The sequence below is a fragment of the Canis aureus genome, chromosome 37 (genome assembly GCF_053574225.1).
Source record: "Canis aureus isolate CA01 chromosome 37, VMU_Caureus_v.1.0, whole genome shotgun sequence".
NCBI classification, from domain to species: domain Eukaryota; kingdom Metazoa; phylum Chordata; class Mammalia; order Carnivora; family Canidae; genus Canis; species Canis aureus.
Genome location: NC_135647.1, coordinates 11,895,983 through 11,913,591, shown reverse-complemented (window position 1 = coordinate 11,913,591; position 17,609 = coordinate 11,895,983). Strand labels below are relative to the sequence as shown.

At 46.6% G+C, this 17,609-nt stretch overlaps 1 protein-coding gene across 2 annotated transcripts in view; it reads right to left on the bottom strand.

Moving 5' to 3' along the window:
• Positions 1-17,609, bottom strand: part of DTNBP1 (dystrobrevin binding protein 1) — a 125,205-nt gene that overhangs the window by 3,590 nt on the left and 104,006 nt on the right. For both annotated transcript variants that reach the window (XM_077885787.1, XM_077885788.1), the window contains one exon: positions 4,665-4,820. In XM_077885787.1, the coding sequence (XP_077741913.1) occupies positions 4,665-4,820 (156 nt within the window). The remainder of the gene's footprint in view (positions 1-4,664; positions 4,821-17,609) is intronic.

Genomic DNA, 17,609 nt, shown 5'->3' with positions numbered 1-17,609 from the left:
AGGGCTTAAGGTACCTCTGGGACAATCACATGATCAAATAATGAAATTTAGTGAGAAGAGATATCGAGATGCCGGGAGTCCACACAGAACCTGAAAGTTTAGAATCTTGCTCTCAAGTACGCATGAAAGATAAACTCTGTCTTGAATTTAAAAAATCCCATTCTCCACAACCACAAAGAAGTAACAAAGGGTAGCTACAAACACCTTCACGCGTTATTTAAAAACACTTCTAAACAGTTTACAAGTTAAATAAATTGTAATGGAAAACTGGAAAAACCCAAGAAACCTATTACTTGTCAAAGCCTGTAACATTCTGTTAAAAGTGAACTTTACCCTCCTGAGACGTTCATCGCCTTGACTGCCTTATTCAGACGAGAATCCTGAGACCCGGAGCCCACATGGTCAAGTTAGACCCCAACCCTGTGAACCGCCCTGGGAACCTGCCGGCGTGCGGCCCTGCCACAGGTGCCCCGGAGAAGCCCGGCTCACTGGAGAATGAAGACGGTGCCGCCGGGCTCCAGGCTGGACGCACGGGACGGGACAGAGCAGAGGCCCCGGAGAGCTGCAGGGCCGCCTGGGGCCTCCCTCACGATCCGCAGAAAAGCCAACTGGGGTGGATTTAAGAGCCAAGTGTGACGTGGAGACCACAGCAAGCTTCGAAGGAAGCACAGCAGGACGTGGTCAGTCGCAGTTGTAGCCACGTTCTGCTTAGTTCTGCTTAGTGCTCCGTCCTTGGAGGGAGGGAGCCCTGGTGAGACACGACGAGCCACAACAGGATGCGCTGGTCCCAACAAAATAAAGGCGCCGAGCAAGGCCACTCCAGGATGGGAGAGCCGAGCAGCGGTGAAGGGGACCGCCTCGCTCCCCACCAGCAGGGCCAATGCCCCGGGCGGAGGGCCCCGAGCGTCAAGGAAACGCTGATCGGAACCGAAGTAAGAGCTCGCGTCACACCGATGGGCAAAGCGTGAGCCTCGGGCTCTCCCAAGCGTCGGCAGAGATGCGGCGGGGTCACGACACGCGGGCGTCTGGGCCGGGAGCTGGACAGAACCAGCAGGTGAACGACAAGCGCGTCCAGTGGCCCAGGGGTCGCTGTCCCCGTGACCCCCCGAGGAAGCGGTCCTCCAAGGGCGGCCCGCCAGAGCCCGAGCCCCCGCGGCCCTGCTGGATGGAACCCCCGGGCCGGGCCCGCGTGTGAGCAGCCCCGAGGCGCACGAGAACGCCCTTGCGGTGGGGTTTTTAATGAGAAAGAACGCGAAACCATTAAAACCCCCATCAACACAGTGAAGAAATTTCAGTATATTCACTGAATCGATCTATTTAAGAGTGAAAATGAACAGTTGAGGCTGAAACGTGCCGGCGCGGACGATGGTCGGGAGGCCCACTGAGGCAGCAGGCACGCGCTGGAGCCCACGCAGCCGTGCACGGTGGGGGGGGGGGGCGTATGGGGGGCCGTCGGGGCCTTCCTCGGCGTTGCTGCGCAGTTCCTGAGCTGGCTGGTTGCTATACACGGGTGTTTCTATTATTCCTTATACCTTTGTGTATGTTTGGAATATTTCATGACATTTTTTTACAATATCTGAAGCAAACATGGTAAAATATTAAAATGTTATATCTGGAAACATTTTCAGTTCTTTTTTTTTGGATTCTTTAAAATACTTCCTAATTCAATGAAAGCCAGTAACAGGTCATAGTAAATTGCAAAGTTCTAAATAAAACTCTCACTGGGGTTTTTAAAAGCCACACCCGTAAGCTGGCGGTGGTACTTTGAGCCACTGCTCCATTCAAGATCACACACTGGGGGGACACTCTATAAATTTTAGTTTGGTGTATTTTTATCTATTAATTCTATCTTTTCTAACTTTGCTGATCTTACCACCAGCCCACCCATCACCTCCTCCTCTTTCCCGGCACTGGGTCCATCCTGGAACATCCAAGGGCTGAGTGAGGGCATCTCAGGGCACCGGGGGGAGGGGGGGGGGGGCCGGCTCCAGGATTGGACCTCACTGAGCTGCTAGTTCACCAGGACAGCCCCCCACCCCCAGCCCGAGATCCCTGTGGGAACATGGGGATAAGGAGCAGGGCATCTCCTTGGTGATCTGCTCATTGCTAACTGCCCCAGTGGTGTCGGGTGGGAGACGGAGCCGGGTCAGGGCTGCACCAGGCCCCCCTGCCCTGACCCCCCCTCACCGCTGCTGGGCACGTGGCTCCCGGGCCCCCTCTGCTGCTTGGCACATCGGCGGTGACTTTATGCCCCTCCAAGCACATGACACTCCGTGCTCTATGGGTTCTCCAGCCTCACCCTGATCCAGGGTGGCCACAGATGTCCCTTTACTCTTTTCTGGATAAAACTTTCCATGCCTTTGTCTTAATTAAAAATGATGCTTTGGACACTGAGAATAATTCAGAATGCTATTTCTGATTTCGTGGAGGGAGTCCAAAATACCATGTTCACTATGGGGATTTTATTTTGACTGATTTTTCTACATTAAACATCCCCGTGTTCATCCTTGGAGATGAATACTCAGCGAAAGTCACGTGGGGCTCGCCAGGCCGGGAAGTCCCGGGCGGCTCTGAACAGCCCGGTGGAGAGATGCCTACTTGTTATCTGTGAAGGGCTTTCCAGCTCTAGCTGAAGCAGAAAAGCTGAAAAGCTAAAAAGCCCAAATCTTCCAATTTTCTTCTTCAGTGCTTTCAAAAACCACACAAATTGGCAACCTGTGCCTGATTCCATTTTTTTTTAACCTTAAAAAAAAAATGAGCCCTTTTTTGAAATTTGAAGGGAGGTTATTTTTCAGGTGTCCAAAACCATAAAAATCCAATTCCTTAATATTTAATTGACCTCTACCCAATAAGAGTGTCTGAGCGTGTCCCTGTGCTAGCCACAGAGGGTCCCTGTCCCGAGGGATCACTGTCCTCAGGAGGAGGTACCTCTGAACCTATCCTGCTCCTCCCACCCATCACCCGGCTCAGTGAATCTTCATGCTCACCCCCGCCTCCCCCCACCCCCCATGAGAACAAGGGCGACTTAAGAGGCACTTTCATTTTTCTCTTTGTTCCTCTGGGCCTAAAAATGTGCAGCGTGCTCACAGATGCCCAGGGAACGCCTACTGAACAGATGCGGAGAGGGACCTGCTCCCTTTGCTGCCCCCAACACACAGGCTCTCCTGCTAGTGGCTCATTAAGTGCGACTGTGCCAGGATGTGCGTGTCCCTTATGGCCTGAATGTCTGTGTCCCCCTGATTCCTGCTGAAGCCCTGACCCCAGTGTGACAGTGTCTGGTGGTGGGGCCCTTGGGAAGCGAGCAGGCTGAGATGAGGTGGGGAGGGCTGGGCCCCCCCACTGGGATTAGCCCCTCTAGAAAGACAGGCCCGGTGTGTGGGGGGTGCCTCTCATGGCCCAGGTGGGGACACAGTGAGCTGCAAGCCAGGAAGAGGGCTCCCCTGTGAGCCAAACCTGCCAGAACCGTGATCTTGGACTTGAGCCTCCAGAGCCTGCAGGTTAAGCTGCCCCGTGTGTGGCCGGTCACGGCAGCTCGTGCTCCCACGGCCTCCTCACCCCTGCCCAGGACAGGACCCAAATCCTCACAGCAAACGGGTCACTCAGTCCATAACCAGCACCAAACACTGGGGAAAATGAGTATCCCATGTATGCAGCCCAACTTTTCCAGATGAAGACAGACTTCGGGCCACTGGCGTACAACAGGGAAAGCGCCAAGTCCACAGAGACAGTTGTTCAAATCTGTCCGGCCACCGTAAGAAAAGCAGCACTGGCCACACAGCATCCTCTGGTGCATTCTGGGGCATTCAGATACCACTTCTAATCTGTTTTCTCTACATTATTTTCCTTTCTCATTTTTTGATTTCTTTAACCTCTCCTGGGGGAAGCCACGGGACGGAAGGACCAGGAAGGACATCGGGGCTGTGGCGAGGGGCAGGGGACCCCAGGCCCGGGGAGAGAATGAAGGCTGAGAACTGGCACATCCGCGGACGAGGGGCTCTCAGGGGTGCGGGTGAGCAGGGAAGGCCTGGGCACTTCTCTGTCCCACCCCGGGCGCCCTGAGCCACCTGCTGCTCCTGCCCAAGGGGAATGGAAGCTGCCACCCCGAGTGCTCCTTCTGAGGGGCCCCGACCCTGCTCCCTTTGTTCTCAGGAACCATCAAGATGCAGACAAACAGTTACGCACCTAGATGTTCACCACACAACCAGGATCGGCCTGTCCAACTAGGGCACTGGTTAAATGGAGCGCCGTGTACCTCCTGACGGTGAAGATGCAGCGCCGAAGACGTTGCCCTTTGAAAGCATGTTTACGGACCCTGGGAAGGATCCCCGTGCGCCATTACGCTAGACACCAAGCCAGACGTATGTACATGTGATGCCAATTAGGTCCACAGACCCTCAGACTGGAAAGAACCGCCCCTAACATAGTAACGGACATTATTCTGTAGAATTAAAGGTAATGCTGCCTTTCCTTTTTTTTTTTTTTACCCTTTAAAAAAAAAACAAAAACACATATTTTAGGTTTTCTAAGTACCTCAACTACAGGAAGGTGCAAAAACCCTGACAAGACAAATGTGGCAAGATGCATCCATTTCAAGTTTTGGGGACCGGGACGAGAATGGTTCCTGAGGACTGCGCCCCCCGCCAGCCACGGTCGCCCCCACTTGCCTCTCCTCTCCGCTATCTGCAGGTAACCTGTGGACAGGTACTGCTCCATGTCTTGCTGAAAGGCTTCCTCAAAAAACTTCTGCCGCTCTTTCAACTTCGCTTGCTGGGTGTGCTCCATTTCCAGGGCCTTCTGGGTGTGCTCTGCATCGAGTTCAGCTGAGGAAACACAACACTCTGGGTCAGGGTTTGAAACGGGACGCAGACAGGAAACGGGAATAAATACGTACCCCCCGAGCCCAGTGTGTCCCGTGTGCCCGTGCCCCGACTGGGCCGCAGGCAGCCTGCCCTCCCTCAGCGAGGGCCACTTCCTGTCACCGGCACGCCGTGCCCGTCTATGCTGGTCCCCCTGCCTGGACTGACCTTCCCACCACATCTCCCACTCTGTACAGAACAGCTGTTCATCTGCCAACACCAGCCTCTCCGCTGACCTGTCCCCTAACTCGAGTGGAACCCGGTGCTTCGTCCTGAGGCCTACACATCCCTGCGATGAGACTTTCGCAGCTTACACGGTACAGCAGAGCAGCTGCCGCCCCCGGCTTTCTGGCGGGCGGCGCCCACAGAGGATGCTTTCTGACCTCTGCAGGCTCAGAGCCCGCCCGCGTGCAGCCCTTGTGGTGCATCCGAGGAGTGTGGCCTTGGCTCTGCGGCTCATCAGCCATGCAACCTGGCTAAAGTCCATCAGCCTCCTGGAGCCTCCCGTTACCCATCTGAATTTGGGACAGAAATGTTCACCCAATCCCGATGTGCAACGTCAATGAAATGATGTTGAAGGAACTTTATGATTAAAGTGAGCAAGGTCGCTTCAAGTTTGGGCTGAGTCAGTGATACCAGGAAAGAACAATGGGGATCATCAGCCTCAGCCTTGGCATGCCAAGAACCCCACATCTGCCATTCTATAAACACTTTCTAGTGGCTTAGCCATCCTCAGTGCACGCGTGGAGAATACAGACAATGCCATCTGGCTCAGGTGTGTGCCAGCTTCCACCATGTACGTGGGCCATGGGGTATGAATTCTCGAGTCCTCTCTACTTCACATGGTGGGGGACGACTTCTAAGGTAGCTCCAGGATCCCTGGCTTCCCGGTACACACACCCTGTGCAAACCTCGCACTGTTAACAGGACTGATTTTACTGCCATGATTAGGTTATGCCCTGTGGCACAGCTGACTTGAAGCGGAGAGGTCATCTGGGCAAGCCTGACCTGACGAGGCTCTTAAAGGCGCCTGTACTTCTGGAGAAAGAGATGGGAAGTGAGAGAGGGAGGTGACACAGGGCCATCCTCCCATGCTGGCTCTGAAGATGCAAGGGCCATGTGGTATGGAACACAGTGTCCAGGAACTGAGAACAGTCCCAGATGGACCACCAGCCAGAAACCTGGGGCCTTCGTCCTACAGGTGCGGGGGCTGGGACCCCACCAACAACCAGAATGTGCTTGGAAGTGGGTTCTTCTCTGGGCTCTCCAGAGAGCAGTGTGCCCTGTGAGGCACAGGGCCTTGACGTCTGACCTACAGACTGGACCTGATTCATCGCGCTCAGTGTGAGCTGCTCCCTTAAGCAGCAATATGGGAATACTCCAAATCAATCGCACCACTGCCAGCCCCTGCCCACATCTGCCTGGCTGAAGAATCAAAACATGACAACTTGAGTTCTTTCCCTTAAGTAGATAGTTTGCAACAACTATCCTGTGGCAGACCCCACGTGAGGCTGAGTCTGGCGCAACAGAATGCTTCGGCTACTTCACGGTCAAGGAGTACGCTGAGGGCCCCAAGCCCTAAGAAATACTTTCACCAAAGACATTATTCCCCACAGTTTCCTCTGGAGAATGCATATCTTTGGGACATTAGAACTCATGTAACTCAGTAATTTAAAAAAAATCCAATTAAAAAATGGACAGAGAATCTGAATAAAGATTTTTTCCAAGTAAGATTCACAAATGATCAACAGACACATGAAAAGATGCTCCACATCACTCGGCATCAGGGCCATGCAAGTGAGAACTATGTGAGAGGCCACCTCACACCTGTAAGGGTGGCCATCACTGAGAAAATAGGAGATAAAAGGTGCTGGTAAGGACTTGGAGAGAGGGGGCCCTCGTGCACGGGTGGTGGGGATGCAAACTGGTGCAGCCACTGTGGAGACCAGGATGGAGGCTCCTCAAAAAATTAAAAGTAGAGCTACCCTATGATCCTGCACTCTCATTTCTGGGTTATAAAATGAATAAAACAAAAACAGCATATCGAAAGGATCTCTGCACTCAAGCATTATTCATGATTACCAAGATATGGGACTAACCTAGGTGTCTGTGAAAGAATGAATGGATATGGTGTGCGTGTGCATGTGTGTGTGCATACACATAACAATGGAATATGACACATTCATAAGGAAGAAGGAAATCCTGCTATTTGCGACAACATGGATAGGCCTCGAGGGCATAATGCTAAGCAAGACAAGTCAGACAGAGAAAGACAAATACCATATGCCACTTAGATGTGGCATCTTAAAAAGCCAAACTCGTAGAAACAGAAAGTAGAATGGTGGTTACCGGAGATGGGTGGTAGGGGAAATGGGAGACGTGGGTCAGAAGGTACAAACTTGTAGTTAGAAGAGAGCTAATGTAAAATACTGTGGTCAGAGCCAACACTACTATGTTATTTACTTCAAAGTTGCTAAGAAACTAGATCCTAGGGGGATCCCTGGGTGGCTCAGCGGTTAGCGCCGCCTTCGGCCCAGGGCGCGATCCTGGAGTCGCGGGATCGAGTCCCACGTCGGGCTCCCTGCATGGAGCCTGCTTCTCCCTCTGCCTGTGTCTCCACCTCTCTCTCTATGTGTCTATCATGAATAAATAAATAAATCTTTAAAAAAAAAGAAAAAAGAAACTAGATCCTAAATGTTCTCACCACAAAAAAGAAATGTAATTTTGTGAGGTGATGGAGGTGTTGCCAACTGCTACAGTGTAACCACACTGCAATATATACTTGCATCAAGCCAACATGTACAGCAATTCATGTTCATTAAACTTCCACAATGTTATAGGTCAATTACGTATCAATAAAAAACCCTTGGGATGTTATCAAATAATTTTTTTAAAAAGTAAGCTCCACACCTGGTGTGGAACTCACAACCCTGAGATCAAGATGTGAGCTGAGATCAAGAGGTAGATGCCCAACCAACTGAGCCACCCAGGGGGACCTCTCAAGTGATTTTTAACAACATAAGATACATGGAACTTATCCTGAACGATGGTCTGAGGCCCAGTGTGCTCTGCCTTAGTCCTCACCACCTCCACCAATATCCAACACTACACTTCACAAGTACCAAGAACAGCATAATCCCATATGCATGATGTACCTTAAAAGCTCAATAATGGGGTACGTTTTTAATCCCAAATCAGTTATAGTCTCCAGTACTTAGAATATTCTGGGCATTCTTCCCATATTCTAAACTATATCCATGCAAGGAATGCAAACTAGCATTAACCAAGCTACACCAACAGAAATCTTCCCAAATTCATATAATTACAGATATCATACTTATGATGTGCCTTCTATTCATGTTATTATAATTACTACAGGCATTCTCTACATTTCCATGTCACCCTGACTTACTCCGTCTCATAGATTTGCTGAAAGGAAGATGGTCTGGGAGGAGCGCAGGTTTTGGAATCAGTCTTGGTCTCAGGGGACCTCAAGCTGCAGAGCCCAGAGGTTCTGGGGAATTCACACAGCTCTCAACCAACAGGTGACAGACATCGGAGTATCAATGTTCCAGTCTCCCATCCCGTGGATGGACAACACTAGGAGGCATTCTGAACACTTCTCAGAGTTCCTGGGGGAACCACAGCTATAGCACGGACTTAGTAACACATACCTGTCTTGGCTTTTCCTCCTGTGCTCACTCTCTGCATCCTTACTCCTGCTCTCTGGGATTGTCTCCCACACAAACTACCTGCACGATCCTCATCCCAGGCTCCACTTCCAGAGAAACCACGCTGGCATATCTAGGACTAGCCATCACTTAACCTCTCTGAGCATCAACCTCCTCCTCTCCTACGAGAAAGGTAAAATCACCTATTCCATAAAGCTGTTGGCAGGAGTCCATGAGGTAACAGATGTGAATCACCAGGCACACAGCCCTGGCCAAGAGCTGACGGCTCCTACCAGCGTTATTTGAAATAATGGACTCTTGAAAAGGAGCATGATGAACAAGGAAATATGAAACTTTACCACCAGCCAGGACACGTACAACACTGAGCATTAGCCCAGCTCTCTCAGCCCCACTCAGGCACTTCAGAATTAGTCACCTTTCAGTGCCCTTACTAAATCCACATGGGATCGAGTGGACTCGTAAGAGGGGAGGAAGGGGACTGAAGAGGATGTCTCTTCATTTGTTTCACTTCAGCCATCAACCTCTCTGCTCAAATGCTTCCTGGCTGCCAAGTGCATTAGAATAAGTCAACCCTAAAACAGATTAAATATGCTTCACACATTTCAAGCGAAGTTCAATTAATCCTTGAAAAAACATAATTCCAGAATAAGTAGCTCAAAAACAGAGATCAAGGTAGAAATTATCAAAGGGGTTTTCACTAAAGAATACCTTGTTTTAACCGAATTAATAAGATCGTCTATAGATATAGTTGTATAGTTTAAAACTTTCATTCTCAAGACTTCTGCTTCAGTGCTCTCCTATTTCTGAATCAGCAGTCCTATGGTTTTTTATCTTAGGTTTTCTATATTGGAATGAAATCTAATCGTGTCTCAATCCTCACAAAAGCGGGGGGGGGTAGGTCAAGGAATTTAAGATGACTTAAAGAAGAAGAAGAAAATCACTGTTGTTAGTTTAAAGCATGTTATGCAGCAGTTACTGGAAATTCTTGTGACTGCCCTATGTCAGCTTCAGAGGGGCTGCAGTGCCCGAGCTGGCCGCTTCTCGAGAAACACGGAGCAGCAGTAGGGCCACCCTCACCAGCCCTGAGCTCAGGGTGATGCTGAAACAGCACAGGGCAGATGGTAAGAGCTGTGCTGCTCAGCAGCAGAGAAGGCGAACCTACCCCCCTCCCCCTCCTCCGGGCCTGAGGTTCTAGTGTTGTGGCTCATCCTACTGTCAGGTCAGTTCTTCCCATGAAACAGCTGCATCTGGGGCTGGTGCAATGGTGGAAGGCCATGGGAGAGAGTATTTCAAATCCAGAGGTTTAGTGGTGTCCAAAGTTTAGAATGACTCCAGAAAAATATAAATTACAGAACACTTTCTACAAGGAAAAATGACCCCTTGTTCATACTTAAGACATCATTTATTATGCTTGGAAAAGCAAGACAAATACAAAAATTTAAAGAGCTTCAACAAGGGTGCCTGGGTGGCTCATTTGGTTAAGCATGTGTCTTCTGCTCAGGTTGTGATCCCAGGGTCCTGAGATGGAGCCCCACATTGGCTCCCTGCTCAGTAAGGAGTCTGCTTCTCCCTTTTCCCCACTTGCTCATTCTCTCTCAAACAAATAAACAATAAAGAGCTTCAACATATAACTGGAAGGAAGGAAGGAAGGAAGGAAGGAAGGAAGGAAGGAAGGAAGGAAGGAAGGAAGGAAGGAAGGAAAGAAAGAAAAAGAAAAGAAAGAAAAGAAAGAAAGAAGAAAGAAAAAAAGAAAAAGAAATGAAAGAAAAGAAAAAAGAAAAAAAGGAAAAAAAAAAAAAGAAAAGAAAGGAGAAAAGAAAAGACCGACCTGAAAAAGTCACACTAGCTTTGAGGCCAGAAGGCAGGAATGATCATTTTGTTCCACTACCACCCTGGTCTGCAGCACCCCTGGTCTTGTCCATGCTCCATGCTGGCCGCCACTAACTCCAAATGGATAATTTCTCACAACAAAAGGTCCCATGACCAGTGAAGATAGTATAATCAGTTCTCAATTTTATGTTTTAACGGGCCATAAGAGTGGCACAGGACATATGAAATACACATACAAAAAAAAAAAATCCATCAAGCTCACTTTAGGAACAGTTTCAAACCACTCCCCAACTGCGCCTCCTATCAGAGCTGGCGAGTACAGAGACCGTCAGTTGTGAAGAGCTGCAAATGGCCCCCAAGACTTCAAGAGTTGAAAGACATGATGATGTGAGGAAAACCGGGCTAAACGTCCCTGGTAGAGCTGACGATAATCTCTCGAATCTAAAAATGTTAGAGGAGAAACAGTGGAATTTCATATGAGAGATAAGAAAAATTCTGGTAATCTCTATAGAACACTGAAGATAGAGAACATTTTTCATTCAAGCTAAATATCCAAAAATAAGAATAAATTTAAAATCCAGAAGATATTTACAATTCAGATGTTTTTACATGGTTGGAGAGGAAGAATTCTGTGATGGTAAAGTGCTTGTGACCAGATCCAGGCGGACCGCGTGAAATCTCTGTACACTCCTAAACACAAACAGGTAAGCAGGGGGCCTGGAGGCTCAGTTGGTTAAGCACCTGTCTCCTGATCTCAGCTCAGGTCATGATCCCAGGGTCGTGAATGCAAGCCCTGCACTGGGCTCCACACTGGGCTCCACACTGAGCTCCACACTAGGCATGAAGCCTACTTAAAAACAAAAACAAAAACAAAAAACAAAAAAAAAGTAAAACAAATGCCTTTCCAGCAGGTTTTTGATAAAAACTTAACTGCTGACAGACTGTCAAACCACATGGTCACTAAAAGACCACACTAAATTCCATCCATGTGATAGAATTTAAACACTAGGACTATTTTTTTTTTTCATGGTTCTAACTATCTGCATTTATTTAATCTTTCTGGGTACATGAATAATACATGTACATTGTGGAGAAATTTTAATTCTAAAAAAGGCACAAATAATAAGGTGAAAATCCCTCATAAGTCACCATGAATAGATGATCTCTGGTACCATTTGGTGTATATTCATCAGAATTACAACATCAGGTCCTTTTTTTTTTTTTTTTGGTGTCACTTACATGGTTGTTGTTGAAGTTTTTACTTTGAAATAGTCACAGGTTCATGGGATATTATCAAGAAACGTACAGGGCAACCCCATACACCCACCCTAAACTAACATCTCACACAATTATGGTGTTACATCAAACCCCAAATAAATTACATTGGTACGAGCCCCACTAGAGCATGTGAGCATGTGCTGTGGGAGGGGCTCTATGCAGTCTTAGGCCATGTATGGTCTTGGGCAACAAGTCAAAATCAAGTACCCAGCTGTACCCAGCCCCCAAGGCCCCCTCTTGTTAGCCTCCTGTGACCACATCCTTCTTCCCTGCCTCCCCACAACCAGAAATCTGGTCTCTAAATGAATTATATTACTTCACAAATGGAATCATACAGTATATATCCTTTGAGGACTGGCTTTTTTCACTCCGCATAATTTCCTTGGGATTCATCCAGCCGGTGCAGGTGTGGATATTTTGTTCCTTTCTATTGCTGAGTAGAATTTCATGGTATGGATGTACCACAGTTTGACCATCCACTCATTGTTTGTTGTTTCCAAATTTGACTAGTATAATAGAGCTGCTATGAACATTTGTGTACCAGTTCTTGGATGAAAATAGGTAGTTTCTGAAATTAATGCCCAAGAACACAATTGCTGGGTCATAAGGTATGTGCTTTTTTTTTTTTTTTTTTTTTCACACTCTCCTCTAGAGTGGCTGGTTCCATACTGTGGCCCCGCCATCAGCGTATCAGTGACCTCATCCCTCCACATCCTCGCACCAGCATGGTGAGACCTGACTGATACATGCAATCTGTCCTTTCCTCCTCCTCCTCCACAGAGTATGTTTCTGTTAGGCACAACTCTGGACTTCCTCTGATTTTTAATAATTGTTATTTTTCTAAAGGTACTTTTAGTTACTTGAGATATTTCTTTCCCTCCTCCCCCCTACCCTACTTTATCCTTCTGTACATTTGGAATTAATACATAATATTTAATTTTGGGAAAATTCTGTTCAGAAACTCAGGGCTTATATGAGGACAAAATAGACAAGATTTCTTTCCAGTTTTAAATCCCATCTAATTCTTTTTTTTTTTTTTTTAATTTATGATAGTCACACAGAGAGAGAGAGAGAGAGAGAGAGGCAGAGACACAGGCAGAGGGAGAAGCAGGCTCCATGCACCGGGAGCCTGACGTGGGATTCGATCCCGGGTCTCCAGGATCGCGCCCTGGGCCAAAGGCAGGCGCCAAACCACTGCGCCACCCAGGGATCCCCCCATCTAATTCTTTTACTAGTCAGCAGTAAATTATTTTTCAAATAAGGCATACTCACACTAGTTTGAATTAGTTCTCAAAATAAGGCATGTTTAAAAGTCTCCTAACCTCCTGCCCCCACCTTAAAAAAATGAATACAGATGGTCTTAGACAAAAACAGACCTTTAATTACTGGTTTCCCAGAACTGGGGCTTTTTTATGTGCCTTTTAAAAATTTCAACTTCTGTACCTCCCATTTCTATAGTTTTTAATAGTTTTCTTCTAGCCTTCATCAACAATTAGTTGCCAAGACAGAGTTATAAGTAATATAAACCATACATTATTTCTACGAAAATTCAATAGTATAGAAACCTTATTCCTCAGAATTGGTATTTAAAAAAAATTTTCCATGCATGGTAAAGTCAACAAAATTTTTAAAGAAAGTTAAATGACTTTTTAACAACTTTTCCTCACCACACACACATGCACACACACACCCCTTACACACATTTATCAAGAACCAAATGGTACTTTTTTTTTTTTTACATGCAGTTAAGAAAGGATGCCCCTTACCTAAAATATAGTAGTTTCGAATAATGGCAGGCTGTGCAGACCGCCAGAAAAAGCAACTCTTTCGGACAACAAATCACTCACGGCAACCCCTGAGGAGACTTCCCAAAGTTGGGTCCTTCGGGGCAGCTCCTGGAGCAGCTGTTTCCTAAACCCATGTCACAGGAAACAAACACTAGTCTGCTATCTAAACTTCTGGAACATTTGAAAATTTCTATCAACTGCCCTGAAGGAAATGACCACTACCCAGAGTATTAGCAAAACAACGCACAAGGTTTGCTGAAAACAGTGAGGCAGAAATGCTCAGCTGTTCAGTCTTTTCTGGGAGGCACAAGGCAGCTCCCAAGACCTCTGCACAACTATTGGGGGCCCGGAAGCCTCGCCATCCATCCCCCTCCAGGCCTGGGCCTTCCTAGCAGTGAAAAAGGGGGCAGGGGAAGGTGGGGTGGCAGGGCTGGATCATACCCAAAAGGAGGCTACACCAGTTCTTGAATACCATGGTTCTATTTTTACTTGCTTTTGACTAGGGCGGGAAGCGGTAATCCTAAATCCTCTGTACTTCTCGGTAAAATGATATGAAAACCAGATTAGCAATAAGAAATCTAGAACCTTTTCACTTAAGACAACGACATTTCAAGAAAATTAGCTTCAACTATTAGCAAAAACCTGGTGGTATTTTTGCATTCATTTTCTTTGTCATTTTGTTACTTAAACAATGATTAGGACCAAAAAGCTTAAGATAAATGAGAGAAGTGAGAAGAGCAGTCAGTCTGTGGCCAGAGGCTCTGTGAGTTATTAACCTGTCCAAACTTCATGTGCTCAGGGTGGATGCTCAGGATGCCGGGAGAGCACTGTGGCCTGAAATGGGTGCAGGGAGCATCAAGCCTGCAGTACTTCCTGCGGGGAATCCACAAACAACTAAATGGATAAGATGAGTCACGGTTTATGGGAGTGGCTCAACGCCATTTGAAAGTGCTATCATTCTGTGATCTGTTGACAAAAGCTACCTTTTACAGAAACAATACATAAAAATGATAAAATATCAAGCTTACATCATGATACCCTAATTCTTTAGATGATTTCCAATTTTTTTTCTTGTATGACTGAAAAAAAAAAAAACCACACGCAGGGTCAAAGTTCTATGTTATAAAAATTTGGATGATAGCCTCATTTCCTAGAATTTTTAAGTCAAATCTGATACTTCCCTAATTTTACTTAGGGTACTGACCTACTTGATAATAATTATTGGGGCGGAGGAGGGAAACTTAGATCTTTAGAGGAATCCCTTCAAATTCTAAAGGCATTTTTTTGTTACTACATGAAAAACTCTATAAAAAGAAGTATAAGCCAAGGGGCGCCTGGGAGGCTCAGCAGTTGAGCATCTGCCTTCAGCTCAGGTCGTGATCCTGGAATTCCAGGACTGAGGCCCGCATCGGGTTCCCTGCATGGAGGCTGCTTCTCCCTCTGCCTGTGTCTCTGCTTCTCTCTCTCTCTCTGTGTCTCTCATGAATAAATAAATAAAATCCTTAAAAAACAAAAAAGAAGACGCATAAGCCAGCTGCTTGCATCTAAATGTGAAAATCAACTATTACAGAGCTCATTCAAATGAGTTATGAAGATAGTAGGCCAGGGGTTCTCAACCTTTAGTGGCATCAAAATCAACTTGAGGGCTGGTGAACACAGAGATTGCTGGGCCCCGTGCCCAGAGCTTGAGATTCAGTAATTGGTGGGCCAGAGAATTTGCATTTCTAACCAATTCCCAGATGCTGATGCTGCTGGTCCTAGGACAAGGCTTTTGAGAAACACTGCTTTAGCTGAACTGTATCTGTTCAAATTTTTACTTTGTACAAACATTTATCTAATGGAAAAGAAAAAAAGTATAAGATGGGGAAGCTGGCACACCTCATGGAAATGACAGGAACGTCCTCTCCTTGATGCTCTTCAAACTACCTGGAGCATCATCTAAAAAGGAAAATCTCCAGCAGCAGCCGAGATGTATAATCATAAACAAGCAAGGCCTATGGTCATCTTTATCAGTGAGAGACAAGTACCTTCGGGGCAGGAGTCCCTCTGCAGCACCCCGATCTTATTTGGTGGAGTCCCTTACCAGTCCCTGTTCAGAGGCTTGGCGGCTTCCTACCACAGGAAACAAAAATGCTGTGACTAGATCACTTCTCGGTCCTGAACCCCAGACCTAACTAACCCAGGGTGAGTTATGGTGTCTCCATTTTCAGAGACAACAGAAACAACATGGAGAGATTTTCCAATCAGCTCCATTGAGATATCCATGTGAACAATATAAATTCACAGTTGATTTTAAAACTAATTGACAAAACTCAACCAAATAAAACTGAGAAGAACAAATACATATATGCAAAGTGAGACACAAGAGAGGATCGGTATGCCAAAGATGCAGAAGAGACATAAAAATATGGGACTAACAATGGGGTTCAAGACATGTTACAGCAAAATACAGCATCCTGGCACCCTGAGTATTTTAAGCTGAAGGAGTCTGAGAAAATGGCACCAGCAGGACGTTCACGCTGACCTTTCCTGTGACTCCCCTACTGTAGGTCACAGACGCCTCACCCAGACCTGGAAGGAGGGAGCATTCTTATTTCCAAAACAAAGGGACACACCGAGCAGAATGCCAACACTTCAACCTTACTAGCAGGGCAAACATCTGTCCCAAACATCCCCTTTTGCACACCAGGTCCCTAGACCAATCCTTAGCTAACCATGGCATAGAAGATCGAACTGTCTGACTTGCTTTCTGGGTCTTGTATTTTTATGGGGCTCTGTAGTATAAAGTTAAATTTGTTTTTCTCCTATTAATCTGTCTAGAGTAACCAAAGAATCTCGTGGGTATTCAGGGTGACCATGAAAGGGTGACCATGAAAGGACCAACTTCACGGGCTGGCCACGGCTTGCTCTGAGGCTGCTGGCAGCTGAGAGATGCTGGGACTCCTGACAAGTATAACAAAAGGTAAGAATTCTTACTGCATCAGTCTCCTGGGTTTTTGCCTACAGAGCCTGGTGCAAGTGAGAGCCTTTCCACCCTACCCCTTTCTTTCCTAAATTTGGATTAGCAGAAGAAAATACGTGTAGAACTGGATCTTTGCGTACAGCAACTATAGTCAAGATTCATCACAAATACTCTTGGTTTTTATTGATCCTTTTCCTCCCAGAGATGGTCACTGTCTATTTCTATCTGTTGTGTTGTTTGTCACGAGGAGGAAAACCATAGGGTAGAATGCAGGCATGGACTCTACAAGCCTGCTGTTCTAGCTGGCCTCACAGACCAGTGAGTTAATAGTTCTCACCAGGTTGGTGTCTATTCAGACAAATATTGCTGTGGGTTAATGTGCACATGAGGTAAAGGCTGTTGCTAAGGGACATCTTAGAAGCCAAGGCTGTAAAACTAGTGGGCATGAGTTGAGCACTTAAAAGCCATTACAGTGCTCACTACCTAACTCAAAAACTCTGGTGATAGACTAAGTTGGTCACAAAATCTTTTTTCCCCCCCTTAGGGGAAGATTTCCATGCAATGAGTTACACTGCAAAAATACCACACAGTCCCCAACCCAGTGGCACATCCTTCTTAGGAATCGGTATTTGTTCTGAGAGACCTAAGGCTTCGCTAAAGCTCTTAATGTGCATCTAAGAAGAACTGGATGGAGTTTTCCTTTTGTCTTTGTTCTATGCCTCTGGAGCTTGACTTTATGACCAGTGAGTATATTTACTCAGATCTCTGCCAACCAGAGACACATGTACCAGTGTGGTACAGCCAAACAGCAACTGATAAGCAGCATCATTCTTTGTCTGTCTGTGTCAGCTCTATGGATATCTGTCATAAGGGATCCTGGTCCATAAAGAGCCTTTGTTGTCTCAACCTTCACTGTCATCAATTTGGCTAGCAGAAATATGGATTGCACCCCAGTTGTGGCTAGATCTTTCTTAAGCTACCTCTTTGGCTATTGGGCATCTTTTGTGGTTCCATACAAATCTTAGGATTATCTGTTATAATTCTGTGAAAAATGCCAATGGTATTTCTTAAGGATCACACTGATTCTTTAGATGGCTTTGGGTAGTACAAACATTTTAACAATATTAAATCTTCCAATCCATGAATATGGTATACCTCTCCATCTATTTGTATTATTTTCAGTTTCTTTCATTAATATCTTATA